General features: G+C 34.7%; 1 protein-coding gene across 1 annotated transcript; it reads left to right on the forward strand.

Moving 5' to 3' along the window:
- Positions 1–1,638: 1,638 nt before the first annotated feature.
- Positions 1,639–19,583, forward strand: LOC131855318 (proteoglycan 4-like). Its single transcript, XM_059206572.1, has 7 exons — positions 1,639–1,693; positions 6,334–6,470; positions 9,863–10,087; positions 12,300–12,433; positions 13,791–13,970; positions 14,628–14,696; positions 16,061–19,583. The coding sequence occupies exons 1-7, from the start codon at positions 1,651–1,653 to the stop codon at positions 18,372–18,374; spliced, it is 3,102 nt and encodes a 1,033-aa protein (XP_059062555.1). The 5' UTR covers positions 1,639–1,650; the 3' UTR covers positions 18,375–19,583.
- Positions 19,584–19,621: the final 38 nt, after the last annotated feature.

Consider the following 19,621-nt stretch of genomic DNA (forward strand, 5'->3'; position numbering starts at 1 on the left):
GCACGGCACAAACATTTGTATCCATGAGTATGATTGTTTGTGACTGGGTGTTTTCTATATATATTATGTATGTATTTACAAAAAACAAAATATCTATGTATATGTATCAGTTGTCTCGTACCCATAACACAAGCTTTAGCTAGCTTAACTTAGGTCTAAATGGCGCTGTGTGAATTGTCCTGAGATTATTATTATTATTATTATCTACAAACTTTAATTATCTACATGGTACATTAAGTTTATTTATAAGTACATTTTATTTGACCTTTTTTTTCGTTAGTTGTTTATATTGTATTTTTTACTGAATAATTTTTTACATTGCACTGAATCGGTATCTGAAACCGCCAGATGAAAGAAAGAAAGAAAAATATTTTTTCTTTCTTTCTTTCATCTGGCGGTAGATTTCAGATATCGTTACTGTCTTATATGATTGAAGAAAAAAAGATTGTACCTTGAGTACAATATGAGTACATACATATACTGAGTATAAAACAATAGACGTCTAATTCAATGAAACGGTAATCATTTCCTATCATTGTTAGAAAATATCCGAATACGATTTCTGTGAGTACATACGTGTAATTATCTATACATATAAATAAAATTGGAGTATATGTTTGTAATACTGAAATACCCGTTTTTACTACATACATAATGAATATATATACGGTACATACACTAAAATAACATTTTTTTAAATTTTTTGTCTGTCTGCTTGTTCCGGCTAATCTCCGAAATGGTTGGACCGATTGTGACGGGACTTTTATTGGCAGGTAGCTGATGTAATGAGGAGTAACTTAAGCTACTTTTATTTTAGATTAATGGATCTTATATTTGCTTGAATTTATTTATGACTGGATTCACGCAGAAGATAATTTTAACGCATCATCTTTGTTGAAATTGGGGTGTTTCATCATTTCAATCGCCTGGACCATTTGTGGATAATAGTGGCGATCAGTAGAGAGGACCTTAGGCGTATGTAGTTCAATCCAGAGATTTGGTCCAGCGGGTACTTTTGTACTTTTCGAGTTTCAAATCATCAGATTGCAATATTTTGACTTAGTAGTTTTTGTATCTGTATTCCAGCCTATTACTGTATTCACACAGCGCCATCTAGTCCCAAGCTAAGCTGGAACACAGCTTACAAAGAATACAGAAGTAGGGTTAAGATTTCAAAAAAACATCTAACCATATCTAGAACAACAGCCAGTGTGGATTCGCATAAAACTTATATATTAGACTGTAAAATTTCATAATTAATTACCCTTCCAGCTATCCGGTCCCCTCCGATCGATCCCCGTCCAATTCAAACGGGGATCGAAATTACGACGGCCTGAGCCGAGGTTCGAACCTCTAGCGGTGCCCTCAGACTAAAGTCGTATCCGTCAGGCAGGAGTTGGCCTTCAGCCGCTCCATAAGACCTTCCGCGGGTTTGGAGTGCCATCTGCACTCGCCCCCTATCGTCCGGTGAAGCTGTAAAGGCCAGCTGCGGCCAACAGCATTAGAGTTGTCCGAAAAAAAAACCTTCCAGTTATAATTTAATAAAATGAAAATTTCTCTAACTCAGGCCAAATTTGGAGTCACCGTTCAATAATTCTATTTACCGATTTTTATGTTTCCTTTTCCTTTGTTTCAGGTCACGTTGGCAAAATGAAGCGATCCCGGCGAAGGTGGCTGGGCCTCAGTTTCTTTTGTAAGTATTTATAATACATATCCTAAGGACTGCAATCTTAAATGGTCAGAGGCGTTGACAATTGTAGATGTTGTGATCAACACTGCAATTTTTAAATGGATTCCATTATCAGCCGCCATTTTTTTTATCGTGTAAAGCCTTTAAACCTTTTCACCTGGGGTACCTAGTAGATGATAGAAGATCATGAGGTCAGGTCAGTTAACCCATCGTGGTAAATTCACCAGGAATTTATCACGATGGTAGCCAGGGAGAACCGTGTGGTCAACAGTCCACATTACTGACAATTCTGGGAATGGCCCAGGAAGATGTATTTTTTATTGATGATAATGGAATGGTGCACCCGCCTGCGCTAACGGTTTACGCTGGCGGGGCACCAGTGGAGGATGATAAGATGAGCATGAGGTCAGGTCAGTTAGCACATCATGACAATTTCACAGGAAATTTATCACGATAGTTGATAGTGAGAACCGCGTGGGTCAACTTGACATGGTTGCCCCCATGTGGACTGATGACCCCATTGCTAGCAATAGGGTCATCAGTCCACTCTAAAATACATCTTCCGGGGGGAAGAGAATTCCTCCCGGAAGATGTATTTTAGAGTTATGAATTATACATACAAACATATATGTGTGACCTTTTCACATCATTACATAGTATAAAACGAAGTCACTGTCGCTGTCTGTCCGTCCCTATGTATGTTTAAATCTTTAAAACTACGCAACGGATTTTGAAGCGGTTTTCTTTAATAGATAGAGTGATTCAAGAGGAAGGTTTATATATATAATACATGTACACCCGTGCGAAGCCGGGCGGATAGCTAGTTACATAGTATAAAACAAAGTCGCTGTCGCTGTCTGTCCGTCCCTATGTATGTTTAAATCTTTAAAACTACGCAACTTCGTCTGCTTGTTTTATATATTGTAACATTGTTGAAAAGCACTGAAATTTTTTTTTTCTTTCTTTCAACGTATTTTGAAGCGGTTTTTTTTAAATAGATAGATTGATTCAAGAGGATGTTTATATATATAATACATGTACACCCGTGCGAAGTCGAGCCGAGTAGTTAGTGAACTATAAACTGGCGCGAAATCAGGATAGGTCACTTGTTATATTTATATGTATAAAAATTGAAACTATGACATTTATATATCCTTGACTTTTTAGGCAAAATAGATGCATCTCCTTTCATTTCACGTCGACCTTTTGTTTATATCTATAACTAGTTATATGTGAACATATATATTATAATTGTGTTGCTATTCCGGAGTGAAATGTCATGCCATTGCCATTTCTTACCATTCAACTCAGCTTTTTTTTTTTATTAATTTTATTTGTTTCTCTACAGTTTTTATTATCACATTTTTCCTTTTTATTTTTATTTGATTATAAATATATTATGTAGTACTTCAGCCGCGATTTGATATGGCCAAAGTTTTAATTACTTAATGTGTTCCTCTGGAGGGGTGCTAAGTTATCGAAATAAATACATATATATTATATTATAGTTATATACATAAGTAAATGAATAGTTTGTATTCACACACTTAAACTTAAATTGTAAGTAAGAATAAATTATTTAAAAGAGCAACACACAAGTTTCTTGCTTGTTCTTCTTGTGATGAGACAGCATTCCGAATGAGCGGTAGATTAAAAAAAAATGTTATGTGTATTCTAAAGTGCTTCAATGTAAGTTTATTTGAATAAATGATTTTCTATTCTATTCTATTCTAATAAATATATATTTCTTTTAATTCTACTCAGCTTAGAGGCATGCTATTTGGCGGTTGCAATTAGAGGAGCTTTGTTAGAACGAGGTTTGCTATCGATGGCTAGACTGCCTGGTATGGCAGATGAAGTATGTTTGAATATTCGAAAAGAGAGTGTTTTGTCATCTTGTCTGCCGTCGTATTGATGTATACGTATAACTTATCTATATTATTATATATGCCATGATGCCGACAGCCACCTTTTACCACCGCACCGCTCGCCATCGACAGGGAATTCATCCCCACACGCTGGAACCTAAATGGTTCCGAACAGTGAAGTTTCAGAGGAGTTTCCTCCCGCGTACACTTAGATTGTGGAATGAACTTCCTGCCGAGGTTTTCTCACGAGACTACAGCATGGGGTTTTCCAAGAAGGGTATATTAAGGTTTCTTAAGAGTTGGCAACGCGCACGTTATACCGCTGGTGTTTCAGGCGTTCATAGGCTACGGTAACCGTACTATCAGATGGGCCGTATGCTTGATTGCCACCATCATAGTATTAAAAAAATATATATTGTATTAAATGTGTTTTTATATTATTTTATCTTGATTAGAAATATATTTTGTTCGATCGATCCTCTGTCCAATTCGACGACCAAACGGGGATCGAAGTTACAACGGCGAGTATAACTGAATCGTGAGTAGAAGAAATCTCTTTACAAGTCCTTCTTTGCTAACATTGTCCTTAGCAATAGATAAAGTGATTCAAGAGGAAGGTTTATATATATAATACAAGTTTACCCCCTTGGGATACTGGGGCGAGTATCTAGTATATACATATAAATAAAATATTTACATAACTTAATTGTACAACTAAGAACCTAAAATTAAAAAGCTTAAAGAATATAATATAGTAACTAAAATATATTATTAAAAGGTGTCCCTTTAGGCTAAGATCCGTTGATACTGGCAGCGTTCCCTCTTTGAATGGCTATCCTAATTCTTTGTCCGAGGTAGCTGCCAACTCGTTGGTCTTCTGTGATGTCGACTAACCTTTTCGTTATTTCTTTGAAAAGTCTTATAGCGCTAGGACACCACGGACCAAGGGTCTCGACACCGAATGGGACAAAATCATATTCGATTCCTAGACCCCTGTATTTACATGTTTAATTAATATAACTTCTTGTAGAACTAAGAAACTAAAATTAAAAACCTTAAAAATATAATATAATAAATAAATACTAAGATAAATTGTACTATAAGGACGGACATACATTTTGTCCTGTTATTAAAATACTATTAAAAAAAGGTGCCAATTGAATTTGTTGCCAGTTATATCCAGCTATCCAAAATGCGCGGTAGGGGTACAAAAAATAGAAAGCGCGTGAAAAAATTAATGTTTATTTTTTATATCAATAAAAAAATACTTTATTGATTTGAATTGATTTGACATGTAAAAAAATAGTCGAAGTCGCAATAACAGCTAGTATATATACATACATATATAACTATGATTTCGTCAATACTAAAGTCAGTTTTTTATGTTATAACCATTATAAAAATTCCACGATATATTTGGTATTTATTCACGGAGCAACAAAAACTAAGGTCGTGTTGGTAATGGTATGGTTTTATATTCATTTATGTACAGTATGCGACTACATATATTAAGAAATATATATATATATATATATGTCAGCTATATATATCTCAAACTTTTGTAATTATTAATTTTCAAATTTCGAATTTTGAATCATTGTGTAAATAAAAAGTAAAATATACTTAGATGGCCGAGGTTTCATATTGATACTTATAATTAATAAATAAATAAAATAATAATTTTTTTTGGGGTTTAAAAATCAATTAAGTACAAAAGTAACAAACATACATCCACACACACTTCTGCGGTTTTAGTTACTAATAGGATTATCCTCATCATCATCGGGTATTTTGGCAACAACCAGGTTACTCAAGGTCTTCTTAGAACACTAAAAACAAGCCAAGGGAAAAACCTTCACCAAATTATTTTGCGTTGGTTTTTGAGTCATTTTTTTATGTGAACTGAATGGCAAACTCTGTCACGACTAAATCACGTGGAATGAACAGATATTTGACTGTATATTTTCTCCTTCGATGGATGTAAGGGGAGAGACACCCTAGATGGATGGATTGTGTGAAAGATGTTATGAATAAAAGAAGAGTGTGCTCATATGACGATAGATAGAGATCAGTGGAAGAGAACGACATACCGCGCCGACCACAAATCTAAATATATATATATATATATAACTCAAAGGTGACTGACATAGTGATCTATCAACGCACAGCCCAAACCACTGGACGGATCGCGCTGAAATTTAGCACGCATGTAGATATTATGACGTAGGCATCCGCTAAAAAAGGATTTTGATTAATTCTACCCCCAAGGGAATAAAATAGGGGATTAAAGTTTGTTTGAAACTTTGTCAGCTTTAAACCGATCGGGCTGAGACGTTGTATAAAGCTACTATGACGTAGGCATCCCCTAAGAAATAATTTTGATAAATTCTACCCCTAAGGGTAGATAAAATAGGGGATGAAATTTTGTATCAATCTTCTTAGATTTTCGACTGATTGAACTGAAATTAAAGATTGGAGCTACTATGATGAAGACGTTCGCTTAAATAGGATTTTGATAAATTCAACCCCCATGGGGATAACATAAGGAACGATGCAGGATGTAAATGTATTAGTTTGAACCTATCAGAACCTAATGGAACGAATAAATTAAGACGAACAAATTATTTTTAGTACTTTAAGCTACTTTTATAAAAATAAAGTTAAATTCCACGCGGACGAAGTCGTGGGAACAGCTAGTAATGAAATAAAGGCAAGGCAATGAATTATTTTTGTAATTACAATTGACACTTAACATTAGAAATTTAACTATTTCAGGTGTGACTCTGATCGTGTTGTCAGTGGAGATACCGGCAGCGTCAGCAGTCAGAGCAACAGCGTTGATCTTCGCGAAGACCACCAGCACAACAGCAGCACCAGAGGAACAGCCTGAAGGTGGCGAGGAAGAGGCACAGGTAGACCATATTGAACTATATTCAGAGCCGTCTTTCACCTATTAGAGACAGGGCACAGATAATGGGCCTATGACCATAGTGAAAAAGCACTATTTCATTAGAATAGACAGTCATTTTTTAACATGATTCTTTAGAGATGTATGTGGATGCCCTACCTTCAAATTTTATGGAAATTGCGTAAGGTTTTGCAACAAACTCCCAGAGTCTGTAGTCAATTTGCCAGAAAAAAAATTCTAATGTGTCATAAAATATATTCTTTGTAAAAAAGCTTATTATGAAATTGAAGAATTTATAAATGATAATAATGTTTTTGTAGAAAATATCTAACTTAAAATTCATAGTGCTGACAATGTTATCTGATTGAACAGAGATTAAGTGCGTAGCGGTTTCTATGTTGATTGTCGCATGCCTAATCCTTGTTGTTAATTAAATATAAGTGAATCAATATATATTTAAAACAGCAACACAGAAGTTTCTTGCTTATTCTTCGTGTGATGAATCTGCATTACGAATAAGCGGTAGAATAAAAAAACTTGACTATTCAAAAGTGCTTATATTATGTTTATTTGAATAAAGATTATTTCTATCTCTATTTCAAAACAAAACAGGCAAAAATAACTTAAAAAAAATCGTTATTTGTAGTTTGTCAAGTTCTTGCTAGACATTTATAAAAAAATTAACAAATTGACTATAGTAGGTATGCGTTTGTTAAGACTGATTTTCAGGCGAGAGTAGAGTAGCTATCGGTTATCGTTTGGTAATGGAGTAGGGAGTAGACCAGACTAGGGGGCCCCAATCCATAGCGGGGCCCTGGGTACGTGCCAAGTGTGCCCAGTGGGAAAGAGGGGCCTGACTATCTTCGACTTTAATAATAGAATAGAGCTAATTTTTAGTTATTATTATTATTGAAACTAAATCTTTACGTAAGATTATTTAAAAGGTTATTAAAATAAATATAGTCGACCGCAGTGATGGCTGGCATCTCCGTCATACTCGTGAACGTAGCTGCTTGTAGGTACTGGTCTGCTCATATTTCTACCACTGATTTAATCTTATTGTGTATTTATATTTGACCCTAATAAATTAGTGCTGGTTGGTAGTTTGTATTCACACGTTTCGACTTGTAAAATGTGAACTTACAAGGATTGTTTAAAAGAGCAACATACAAGTTTCTTGCTTGTTCTTCTTGTGATGAAACAGCTTTCCGAACGAGCGGTAGATTAAATAAAATGTTATGACTATTCAAAAGTGCTTAAATTAAGTTTATTTTAATAAAGGATTTTCTATTCTATTCTATAAAAACAAAGTCACCGTCGCTGTCTGTTCACTTATATCTTTTAAACTACTCAACGGATTTTAATTCAATTTTCAGCAATAGATAGAGTGATTCAAGAGGAAGGTTTATATGTATAATACATGCGTGTTATAATACAGAACGAGCCGAGAAATTCAAAGATTTGTAATGCATACATGCGAAGCAGAGACGGATCGGTAGTATATTATAAATGCAAAAATATGTCTGTCTGTCTGTGATTATATTATTATAAATATACATATGAATATATTACATTAGATAAATATGTTGAGATTCTTGCAAATTAATATAAATTCGTATTAATTCAGTCCACACCCATTATTGCTTGGAATTCCGCTCTATATGCCAAGGTGGGAAAAGTGATCCACCTTGATCAACGCACAGACATGACAAAATAGTATTTTTTATATTTCCTGATCAGTACTTTTTAACCGACTGCTAATAGGAGTATTAAAATGCGACAAATTTTTTAAAGGTTACAAAAAGAACGAGGTCTAAGATTATCAAACGCTATGTCTTTGTTTTCTTATAATATTTTATAATTATAATAATATTAACTATACATATATATCTTAAAAAAGATGGCCATTCGCTCTATTTATGATATGGATTCCAGGGAGTCTTTACGAGAGTGTTTTAATCATATATCCTCACCGTTGCTTCTCAATATATTTACGAAAATATGCAAAGATTATAAACAAGTATTCCAAAAAATATAAACAATTTCAAAAGTAATGTAATTAATTATAAGCTTTGTTACATATCTACTAAGAAATATTAAATTTAATAAAATTTATAGCTGTCTATAAGCTCTGTATATTTTCGAAAAACATTGTATATACTTAATCTACTATATAAAATTCTCGTGTTGCGGTGTTTGTTACCAAAATCTCCGAAACGACTTTACCATATTTTATGAAATTTTTTGTGCATATCGGATAGGTTTGAGAATAGGCCAACATCTATTTTTCATACACCTCAATGATAAGGATTTCAAAAGATTAGTGATAACACTAATAAACGCTTACGTAACAATAACAAATTGACTTTACCTAAATGTCGTTTAACTAAAGTTAGTAATTCGTTTTACGGTAATTGCGTAATGTTTTACAAGAAATTACCAGAGTCTGTAATAAATCTGTCTGAAAAAAGATTTATTTTTATTTATTTATTTATAAAAACTTCATGCTCAAATATAAAACAAAATAATGGTGCATAAGGCGGACTTAACACCATAAGGCATTTTCTCTCAGTCGACCATAGGGCAAACAGAGATTAGTGAGCGGTGCATTTAAGTAAATAATAACATGAAATAAATAATAAAAGGAGAAAGGTACAATTATAATAAAATTCATAAATTGAAATATATATATCCAACTACATACATACTTAATAAGAATATATAAATATAAATATATTATATATATACATATACATTCAAGTACATAATAAAATACATTTAAAATTTATACATATATACCAAATACAAATCAACAATGAGATATAATCAATCATGACAAATCAAGAGTGAAAGCGGGAGATAAATTAACACTATATTAATGTATTCATTTAATTACAAAAGTCGTTGGAAAGATGTTTTCTTAACTTGTATTTGAAGGTAAATTTGGTATAAAGCGATTTATATGTCGTATAAAGCAATTCCTTTGTAAAAAATCATGTTATAAAATTGAAGAGTTCGTTAAGGATATATAATGTTTTTGTAGAAAAACTTAAAATGCATAGTTAAGACAATATTATCTGATTGCACTAAGAATAAGTGCGTAGCGGTTTCTATGTTGATTATCCCTATGTCTTTTAGTCGTTATTGTGTAATTATTTATATAAAAAGAAACATCTATTCAAAAGAGCAACACACAAGTTTCTTGCTTATTCTTCTTGTGATGAGTCTGCATTCCGATAAAGTGGTATAATCAAAATATGACTATTCATAAATGCTTGTACTGAGTTTATTGGAATAAAGATTATTTCTATTTCTATATATATATGTTCTGTTTTATATTATATCTTTTCAAGGTGAAATAAAGAGCAATAAATAAATAAATATTTTCTATTACAGACCGAGGCATCAGTCGACAGTGGTGACTCTCAGAATACAACAAGCAAACTTACCGGCATCCCGCAAAATGACTATATATACGACCCCAACCTGCCCCGGGAATTGAACGGGTATAATCTGTCAGGATACCCGTTCTACGAAGCTGTGCCACCACCAGAAACCATGGATTTCAAGTGTGATGGACTTCACGACGGGTTCTACGCTTCGGTTCCTCATAAGTGTCAGGTATTTGTTTTTAAGGCTATTTATTTGACTTAGACATTGTTTTTTTTTTACTTTATTATCTATATCTATAATACATATAAATAAAATTGGAGTGTATGTTTGTAATATTGAATATAAATACTTTGTCTGTCTGTTTGTTCCGGCTAATCTCTGAAATGGATGTACCAATTTTGACGGGATTTTTATTAGCAGGTAGCTGATGTAAGAAAGAGTAACTTAGGCGACTTTTATTTTAGAAAATTTAATTCCACACGGACGAAGTCGCTAGTACAGCTAGTTATATATAAAAATTAGATGTCACCTTATTTGTCCGCGATGAACTCCTAAATCGATACTACTACGAACTACTGAACCGATTGCAAATTTGATTTGTGTGTAATTTGATGCAACTTGAAAGATAGGATAGCTTACATCTCAATTTATAGTCGCAATATTATTTTATTCAAGAACCTTAGACACAGCAACGCGTGGCCGGGTCTGCCAATCTATACATCTATACATATAAATAAAATTGGAGTGTCTGTTTGTTATATCGAAATAACCGTTTTTTACTACATGGATATGCATATAAATACGGTACACACTTACCGTGGACGGCCTCGGTGGTCTAGCGGAACAAAACACTATCTTACTTCCGATGGTCGCGGGTTCGATTCCTTACACGGTGCAAGCATTTGTATTCTTGAGTATGATTGTTTGTATCGGTCTCAGTGTTTTCTATATATAGTATATATGTATTTACTAAAAAAAATCTATGTATTTGTAATAGTTGTGTAGTACCCATAACACTAGCTCTGCTTAACTTATCATCCTCCACTGGTGGCCGTTATGATTAACTAAAAAGGTCAGCTTTCTGTCTGTCTGTTTATCTGTACATGTTAAATTCAATATGACATGAATTGAAATAGTAATTGTAGGCCATAGAAATGTATGCCGAAATTTTATCACGCGACGGAAATCGAACGCGCACTAACAAAACGGAAGGCGATATAATAGCGATACATTGGGGTCACCTGTTCTAGATGTTCAGTGCTAATAACTTCCAGTTATGTTTTAATTGCGAATTCGATGTCCGGTCTAGATTTTTATAGTACATTTATTATTAAAAATTATAATAACATTATTACAATAATTCTATCCTTTAGTGGTGAGAAGGATTGTTAGTAATCATAATCATAAGAAAACTGCCATATTATATCATCTGCTTCTTCCTTATCTCATTTATTTGTGGTCGTCGTAATATGTTTTTCTCTTCCATTCATCTCTGTTCGCAGTCATATTGTTATTTACTCCCTTTCTCATCATATCATCTTTCACACAGTCCATCCATCTCTTTTTCGGTCTTCCTCTACCCTTATAACCATCCACTTTTATATGTAACACCTTCGTTAGGATATGATCTTCATTCCTACGCATTACATGTCCATACCACGATAGACGATTACTCTTCAACCTCTCCGACACCGGCGCCACTTTCATACTTCCTCTAATGTATTCATTCTTTATCTTATCCATTCTTTTCAACATTCGCATCTGGGGTCAGCTAGTAATTATATAAAAAAATCGCTTCTCAGCAAACGCTGTATTGTACTCATACAAAATTGTTAGAAATCTGAACAACATTTATTTAAAAGAGCAACATGCAAGTTTCTTTCTCAAACCTCTTATGATGAGTACTAATGTATTCATTCTTTATCTTGTCTATCGTAGACCGTAATCTTGCACGATGTGTCTGCACTCCAAATGCAGGGTAATGCAAGTGTCACCAGAACTTTATGTTTATTTTATGTTTCAGTGTGTAGTTATATTTGATGTTTATTTATATATGGTAGTATGTCGTAAATGTTTACTCTGTGTTATCCGCCTAGATCTATGTATGTATGTGTATTATTATTATTATTTTATTATGTTTATTATATATGAAGGTATCCGCAGAAAACCAGCATCGTGGCACCCCGTCACGACATATGCTGAACGGAGACCTATTTGGTACTGGAATTATTAATATAAACCGATAAAATGTAATTTAAAATTTAAAAAGTATTTTCAGTGTACCAAATAAACAATTGTCTTTCTTTTCTTTCTTTTTAATCATCCTGGAAGTCTTATTTGGTTTGGAATCAGAGTTTTCCATCTCCTATTTGAAGTACCAACCAAGGTTGAGGAGATCCAACCCGGGATACAATACAGTAAATATATTGTTAAATTCCAGGTGTACCATCACTGTCTCTTCGGCACCAGGTACGACTTCCTCTGCGCCAACTACACAGCCTTCGACCAGAAGACGTTCATCTGTCATTTCGTATCCGAAGTGGATTGCAAGAATTCTCCAAACTATTACAACAGGTAGCCTATATATAATATAGGAAAATTACATTCATACATAAAAGAAATATTTTAATTTACATTTGGATTAAGAATATGTACAAAGAAATAATATAAAATCATCATCATCTCAGCCCGAAAGACGTCCACTGCTGGACATAGGCCTACCCCAAAGATCTCCACGACGATCGGTCCTGCGCTGCTCGCATCCAACGCTTTCCAGCGATTTTGACCAGATCGAAGGTCCACCTTGGTGGAGGCCTTCGACAACTTTACTGCCCCAACGGCCATCTGTCCTACGAGCTATGGGCCCTGCCCACTTCAATGTCACAATTCTTCGGGCTATATCGGTCACTCTGGTTTTTCTGCCGATCTTCTCATTACTGATTCGGTCACGCAGAGAACTCCGAGCATAGCCCTCTCCATTGCTATCTGAGCTTGTTCCTGCGACCCATAGTTAGCGACCAGGTCTCTGTGCCGCAAGTCATCACTGGCAACACACATTGCCAGTATAAAAAAATAGTGGACTGTATTTTTGAAAAGAAAGAAGTAATACGATTTGACATGCTCTGTGGTCTAGAGGTTTTACACACCGCCTTACTGCCTATGGTCATCAATAAAGACCAATGCATTACTTGAGTAAACTAGTAACCCAGCCCGGCATACGGGTGTAATGCTGATAATGAAATATACCTACCTACTACAGAATTTCCTTAACAATATTTACAGCTTTTTTGTCATTAGACAGTACAAACATGTTTTGTTTAGCGCCACCGGCCGGGCTGGTACCGCCGCACCGCTATGTCCCTGCATTTTAAATCTGTAATATCTTCGGAAATATTCATTTAAATTGCATGCTGTGAAAGGCCATATTGATCTATATTAAGTAGACAAAATATTTACGGTACTTAATTGGATAAAAATGAATGCTGTATTGATTAAAATCACTTCGTAAGCCGTTTTTAAAATGTAAAGGATAAAAAATGGTTATTGTGGGTTATTCTTAAGAGATAGACATACACCATCGAGGAGTTTTTATTTGAACTTTTTAAGGTGTACAATACTGTAGTACATTATTTTGATTTATCTCGTGGGATTCAGCCAGCATTTGGAATGTAAGTGCAAAAATAGGTGTTTATTTACGACATCACATTAGAAACGTCTAAATTTATCAGTGTTTCTTTAAAATATTAGGCATGTTTTATACATATAAACCTTCCTCTTGAATCACTCCATCTATATAAAAAAACCGCTTCAAAATCCGTTGCGATTTTTTTAAGATTCAAGCATACATCATAGTGACTGACGACAGTGAGTTCGTTTTGTACCATGTAATTGTGATATAGATTTTAAATGTTTCACTTCTTTACTTTTTCAGGAACGAAGCTCTCTACAAAGCAGTGACTGAAGCACCCCCGCCCCCTCCGCCGCCCACAACTACCACCACCACAACGACCACCAGGCCCCCACGGCCCCCCAGGAGGCGGCCGTATCACAGATACGATTATTATGATGACGATTATTATTATCCTGAAAGGGATGATTATGATTATGACAGGTTATTAAATTAATTTTAAATCTTATTTGCAGGGCCTTAAGTATAAAAATGTATAAAAAGGCAAATAGCGTAATTTCCATAATGTCTAAATGAAAATAATACTAAATAAATAAATATTTAATTAAGATCTTAAACAGATTTACAATTAAATTAAATTTTCTAGGATGACATCTGGAGCTTCTTATGGTTGTACAGAGAAACTCTTTTTTGTTGAATACAAGATTTACCTATTGCTTCATGTACAATTAAGTTAACTTACATATATGTAGAATGTATAACTATATGGATGGATCCGAATGTAATGGCTGTCTAATAGAAAGTGTTTGAGTGACATTGCTCTTCAATTTCAAAGTAATAATTTGTCTACACTGTAATTATAAGCGCCTTTATGAATAATTAAACAATAACTAAAAAAATATAAAATTGTTGGATGGAACTTTATAGGTGCTAACAAACATAATAAATTAACCATTAACTACTAATTGGTAGACTACAACTTAGGGTTTTTCAAGAAGGGTTTTAGAATAAAAACCCTTCTTGAAAAACCCCATGTAATCTCTCGAGAAACCCGAGATAAACTCCACGCATAGCTCTTTAATAATAAGTATAATAAGAAGTAAAAAGCATGTAAATAAAAACTAAAACTCTTCAATCCAGGGGCAGGAGACGTCCTCGTCCTCAGAGACCAGGCAAAAGACGACCTCATGATGACTACGAGGATGAAAGGTAATTAGTTTTTATTATCGCACGTCCTTCTCGGAATACATCTGCGTGCCAACTGCCAAAGTAAGCGTCTTGCTTATATTTATAACCTCGGTGTGAGCGGGAGCGCGCATATATTGATGTCTCATTCGATCTGCTTATCAGATCTACAATAACACAGTATACAAAATCTATGAAAATATGTGTAAAAAATAAAAAAATATAATACGCCCTCCGATTGATTCCCCGTTCAGTTCAAACGGGGATCGAAATTACGACGGCCTGAGCCAAGGTTCGAGCCCCAAGCGGTACCCTCAGACTAAAGTCGTATCCGTCAGGCGGGAGTCGGCCTTCAGCCGCTCCATAAGTCCTTCCTTTGGTTTGGAGTGCCATCTGCACTCGCCCCCTATCGTCCAGTGATGCTGTAAAAAGAATAGAATAGAATAAAAAATCATTTATTCAAATAAACTTACATTGAAGCACTTTTGAATAGTCATTACATTTTTTAATCTACCGCTCGTTCGGAAAGCTGTCTCATCACAAGAAGAACGAGCAAGAAACTTGCGTGTTGCTCTTTTAAATAATTTTATTATTACTTTACATTTTTAAGTTTAAGTGTGTGAATACAAACCACCAATTAGCACTAATTCAATTAAATACTCAAATAGAAAAAATATTGAATATATAACCAACTGGTTAAACAATTAATAAGAGGAAATCAGTCATAGTGATTAGAGCAGACCAGTCCCCACAAGCAGCACCCGTTCACGAGTATGACGGATGAGCCAGCCATCACTGCGCTCGACCATATTTTAGGGAGCCCAATGACCCGGCCTACCGCGCCGCCACAAGTCTGGACATTTTAGTGAGCATGACTACTCATTCCACTCGACCACGTCACAGCTACAAAAATTACTATATGGTAGTTACAGTATTCGCACTTTACATGAGGATGCATGCGGCAATCAATACAACTCAAAACACTAGACTACGTCAAAGCTACTTACAATTGCTATCTGATGGTTATAGTATTCACATTTTACATAAGAATGCATGCGGCAATCAATACAAAAACCGCTACACTTTCATATTTCTAAAATTGATTAAAGGCCAGTTGCGACTGTATTAGAGTAGTCCGAAAAAAAAATCGTGATATTTTGAAAATGAATACTAAACATCATTTAGAAGAAATTTATATGAATGGTTAAACAGTAAAGATACTGGTGTATTCCCCGTACCATCTTTTATCACATCTCGTGTGGTCAGGTCCAATCGACTATGACGTAATATAAGAGTCTGTAATAGACCCACACCTCACCCACATGAATAAAGATATTATGAATTTGAATTAAAATTCTGTAATAAATAATTATCTATTATGTTTTCAGATATGAACGCCGTCCAAGACCCCGCGATGAACCGCCAGAAGATGATTATGAAGAAAGAAGACCCTATGATAGAAGAAATAAACGGCCATATGACCAAAGAAGACCATACGACGATGAAGAAGACAGGCGGCCAGGCTACAGAAATGGCAACAGAAGACCGAGACCAAGGGATGATGAAGAGGAAAGATTCAGAGAAGACGAAGATAGACCAAGATCAGGGCAACGAGATCAGAAGAGAGAACGAGATGGTCCTAGACCCAAATTTAGACCAAGAGATGGGCCTAGAGAGGACACTAAGTCTCAAGATGAAGTAAGACCGAGAGATGAAGTCAGACCGAGAGATGAAGTCAGACCGAGAGATGAAATCAGACCGAGAGATGAAGTCAGACCGAGAGATGAAGTCAGACCGAGGGACGAAAAGAGGTCACGGGATGAGCCTAGACTTGAAGGTAGAGCACGTGATAATATTAGACCAAGGGATGAAATAAGGCCAAGAGATGAAATTAGGCCTAAGGAAGAAACTAGACCACGAGATGAAAGAAGACCATTAAGAGATGAGAGTATACAGGAAAAACCATTGGAAAATTCTAGACCAAGAGATGACCGATATCAAACCAATGAAGGTAGACGATACAGGGACGACAGACCATACAGAAGCAGAGACGAAAGACCCTATTCAAAACCAGATAGGACTTATGATGACCGAGAAGAGAAGCGAGATATCCCATCAGCTCCAGATACACAAGGACTTGTTAAACCAAATGGCCATGGTATTTTCAGTAAACCAAGAATGCCTCCCAAAATAAAACGTCCGGTTCCCGCAAACGAAAAGGAAAAATATGAATATGTAACCATAACAACCACAAAGGCACCTCCACGTAAAGACGATGATGAATATTATGATGATTATGAAGAAGAAGAAAGCAGTCGACCATCTTCTTCCGGAAAAACTAGTACCGTACAACAGAGACCACGGCCCGAAGTTGTAGAGAAAGAAAAATTTAAACCAACTAGACCGCACTCCATTAGTCCATCTGCAAACTATAAAGACAGAAGAACAACAAAACGACCTACAACTGGATATGACGATGATTATTACTATGATACTCCACCGAAAAATAGCAGACCGAGACCTCAGCCATCTAAAAAAGGACATTCTAAAGATATAGAAGACTATTATTATGACTATGACGAGAAAAAAGAAACCAAGAGACCAGTAAAGGAGGAAGAAGTAATACAAGCTAGAATCAAAGAAATTAGACCTACAGTGAAAGTTATTAAACGTCCTTTTTTACCGTCTAGGGGTGGCAGCCCGTATTTGCCACGTGGCTTGCAACCAGTAGCTGGTAAAGATATGACTTCACCCCCTCATACTACCCCTAAACCTACCACTACTACCACCACTACAACGACGACTAGGCCCACAACAACAACAACAACAACTACTACGACTACAACAACAACAACACAAAGACCAACAACAACTGTTACAACAGAACCTACAACAGTACCGCACATTAGTGCACCAGACGATGAATATGAATATTATGACGAGGATGACATAGAATATGAAAATAAAAATAAAAAAGATACAACTACAGCAGTACCACAATCTTTAAACTTAAAAGAGGATACATCTACAGAGGTGCCAGAATTAAAAACTAACATACCTGAAACAACAACAGTACTACTTACAACACCGGAAGAAAGAGCAAAAAACTTAGCAACAAAGGTTTTGAGAGTCTACAATGACAATTACGAAGCTATCAGAGATAAACTCGAATCGACATTATCACCTGGTGACTATTTGAAACCTTATCTCTCTCAGAGCGTAGCAATGAACAAGCCCAAATATCCAGCAACAGAAAGTCCATTTAAGCCTAAAATCGCTCCCAAACCTGAAGTATCTAAACCTTATACAGCAACTGGAAAACCAGTAATACCAGAAAATATCTCGATAAAACAGAATTTAGCTGATTCTATTGAAAATGAATATGATGTAAGATTAAATGAAGCTATTACACCGAGTTTACCTAATGTCAACATTAGGGTACCAAGTGGTTTTGTGCCTTCTGATAGAGATTATACATTTTCGAGGTTCAGAAATAATTATCAACAACCAGATCCTCAATTTGCTGCTTCGGAACTTTCAAATTATCAAGTAAGGAAACGACCCCAACAAATTTCTGGGGTCAGTTTAAGAACGCCGAACTCTTATTACATTCATCCACAGAGGGTAGTGGCTTACGAGGAGGGGGTCCAAAGGTACCCCAGACAATTGTTGTATAGACAAGTTGTAGGTGATTTCTTTTAATTGTGATTTATTGGTAACCTTTGAGAGATGAATGGTTGTAAACCTCTAAGTATATTTCTAAACGATTTTCCAAATATACTTTATAGGTTTTTTTTATTGGAATTGTGCAATTGATTTAGTCATTCATCATCAAAATTGTTGTAAATTAATTTGTTTTAAGATAAAACGTAGATGTAAAAATAAGTCGATATGAAAGTATGTTTTAGAGATGTAACATTATCTCAGATTAAAATTTATAATTTTCCAAATAACCAATACTACTGCATAATTAATAAAACTATTAGAACCTGGACATGATATCACCAGGGCTCAAAACTTTACAAGTTTCGCATGTATTGACTAGCTGTGCCTGAGAGACCAGCATGAAATTTATAGCCTATATTGAATAAGCTATATTTCTGTAAAGTTTCCTTAAAATTCTTTCAGTAGTTTTTGCGTGAAAGAGACATCCATCTATCCATTCATACTCGCAAATTTTCGCGTTTATAATATTAGTAACAGTCCTATGTCTCTCTAAAATTTTATAATTTTCAAACAGTGAAAGAATTTCTCAAATCGGTGCATTCCTTCCAGAGTTTTCTTTGGTTGTGATAAAATCCGATCTCTCGTTTAATAATATTAGTATATCAAAGTATATTCTATCTCCTTAAATTTCTATAGGATGTTTTATAATGAAAGATAGTTCAATATTATTAAAAATTACTCCCTACTAACTACTGATAATATTTCATCTCTAAAGTTAGCGTTAGGATATAGATCTTCACTGCCAACTTATATTTAAAGATTTGTATATTCTCAATGTAATACTCTAAGTTACCTTAAGTTTAAGTTGTATTTTTCAAAGGTTACCCATTAGTGCTTTAGGGTAGTCGAGGAAAATTCTGTTTACTAACTTAAAAACAAAATCTCGAGAGTGATTTTGCTCAAATTTCAAAATTAATATTGTAAAAAGGAGCTATATTATTTTCATGTAAAGAATAAATTAGGTGTAATGAAAGTAATTGGGTTGTAATTTGTTTTTAGTTGTTTTGGTAAAGCAAGTAGAGCGACTATGGGATTAAGATAAGTACATCATGGTGTATTAAATGCATTAATCAATAATATTTTAGTCTTCCACGAACATTTTTGTAAACGAAAGTTAATAAAAACTAACAATACTGTTTAAATAAAGAAATTACGGTATTGCGCTGAAAAATAAAACAAAAAGAACGTTATGCCACAGTTCCTTTAGCATCTCAGATATTCTA

This window comes from Achroia grisella, unplaced genomic scaffold, assembly GCF_030625045.1.
Source record: "Achroia grisella isolate CSIRO2021 unplaced genomic scaffold, CSIRO_AGI_Agris_v1 utg1360, whole genome shotgun sequence".
In the NCBI taxonomy this organism is placed as follows: Eukaryota; Metazoa; Arthropoda; class Insecta; order Lepidoptera; family Pyralidae; genus Achroia; species Achroia grisella.

Coding starts and splice junctions, on each gene's coding strand:
- LOC131855318 (XM_059206572.1), top strand. CDS start 1,651: ATGAAGCGATCCCGGCGAAGGTGGCTGGGCCTCAGTTTCTTTT. Junction 12,434..13,790: donor TCTCCAAACTATTACAACAG/GTAGCCTATATA, acceptor TTACTTTTTCAG/GAACGAAGCTCTCTACAAAG. Junction 14,697..16,060: donor GATGACTACGAGGATGAAAG/GTAATTAGTTTT, acceptor TTATGTTTTCAG/ATATGAACGCCGTCCAAGAC.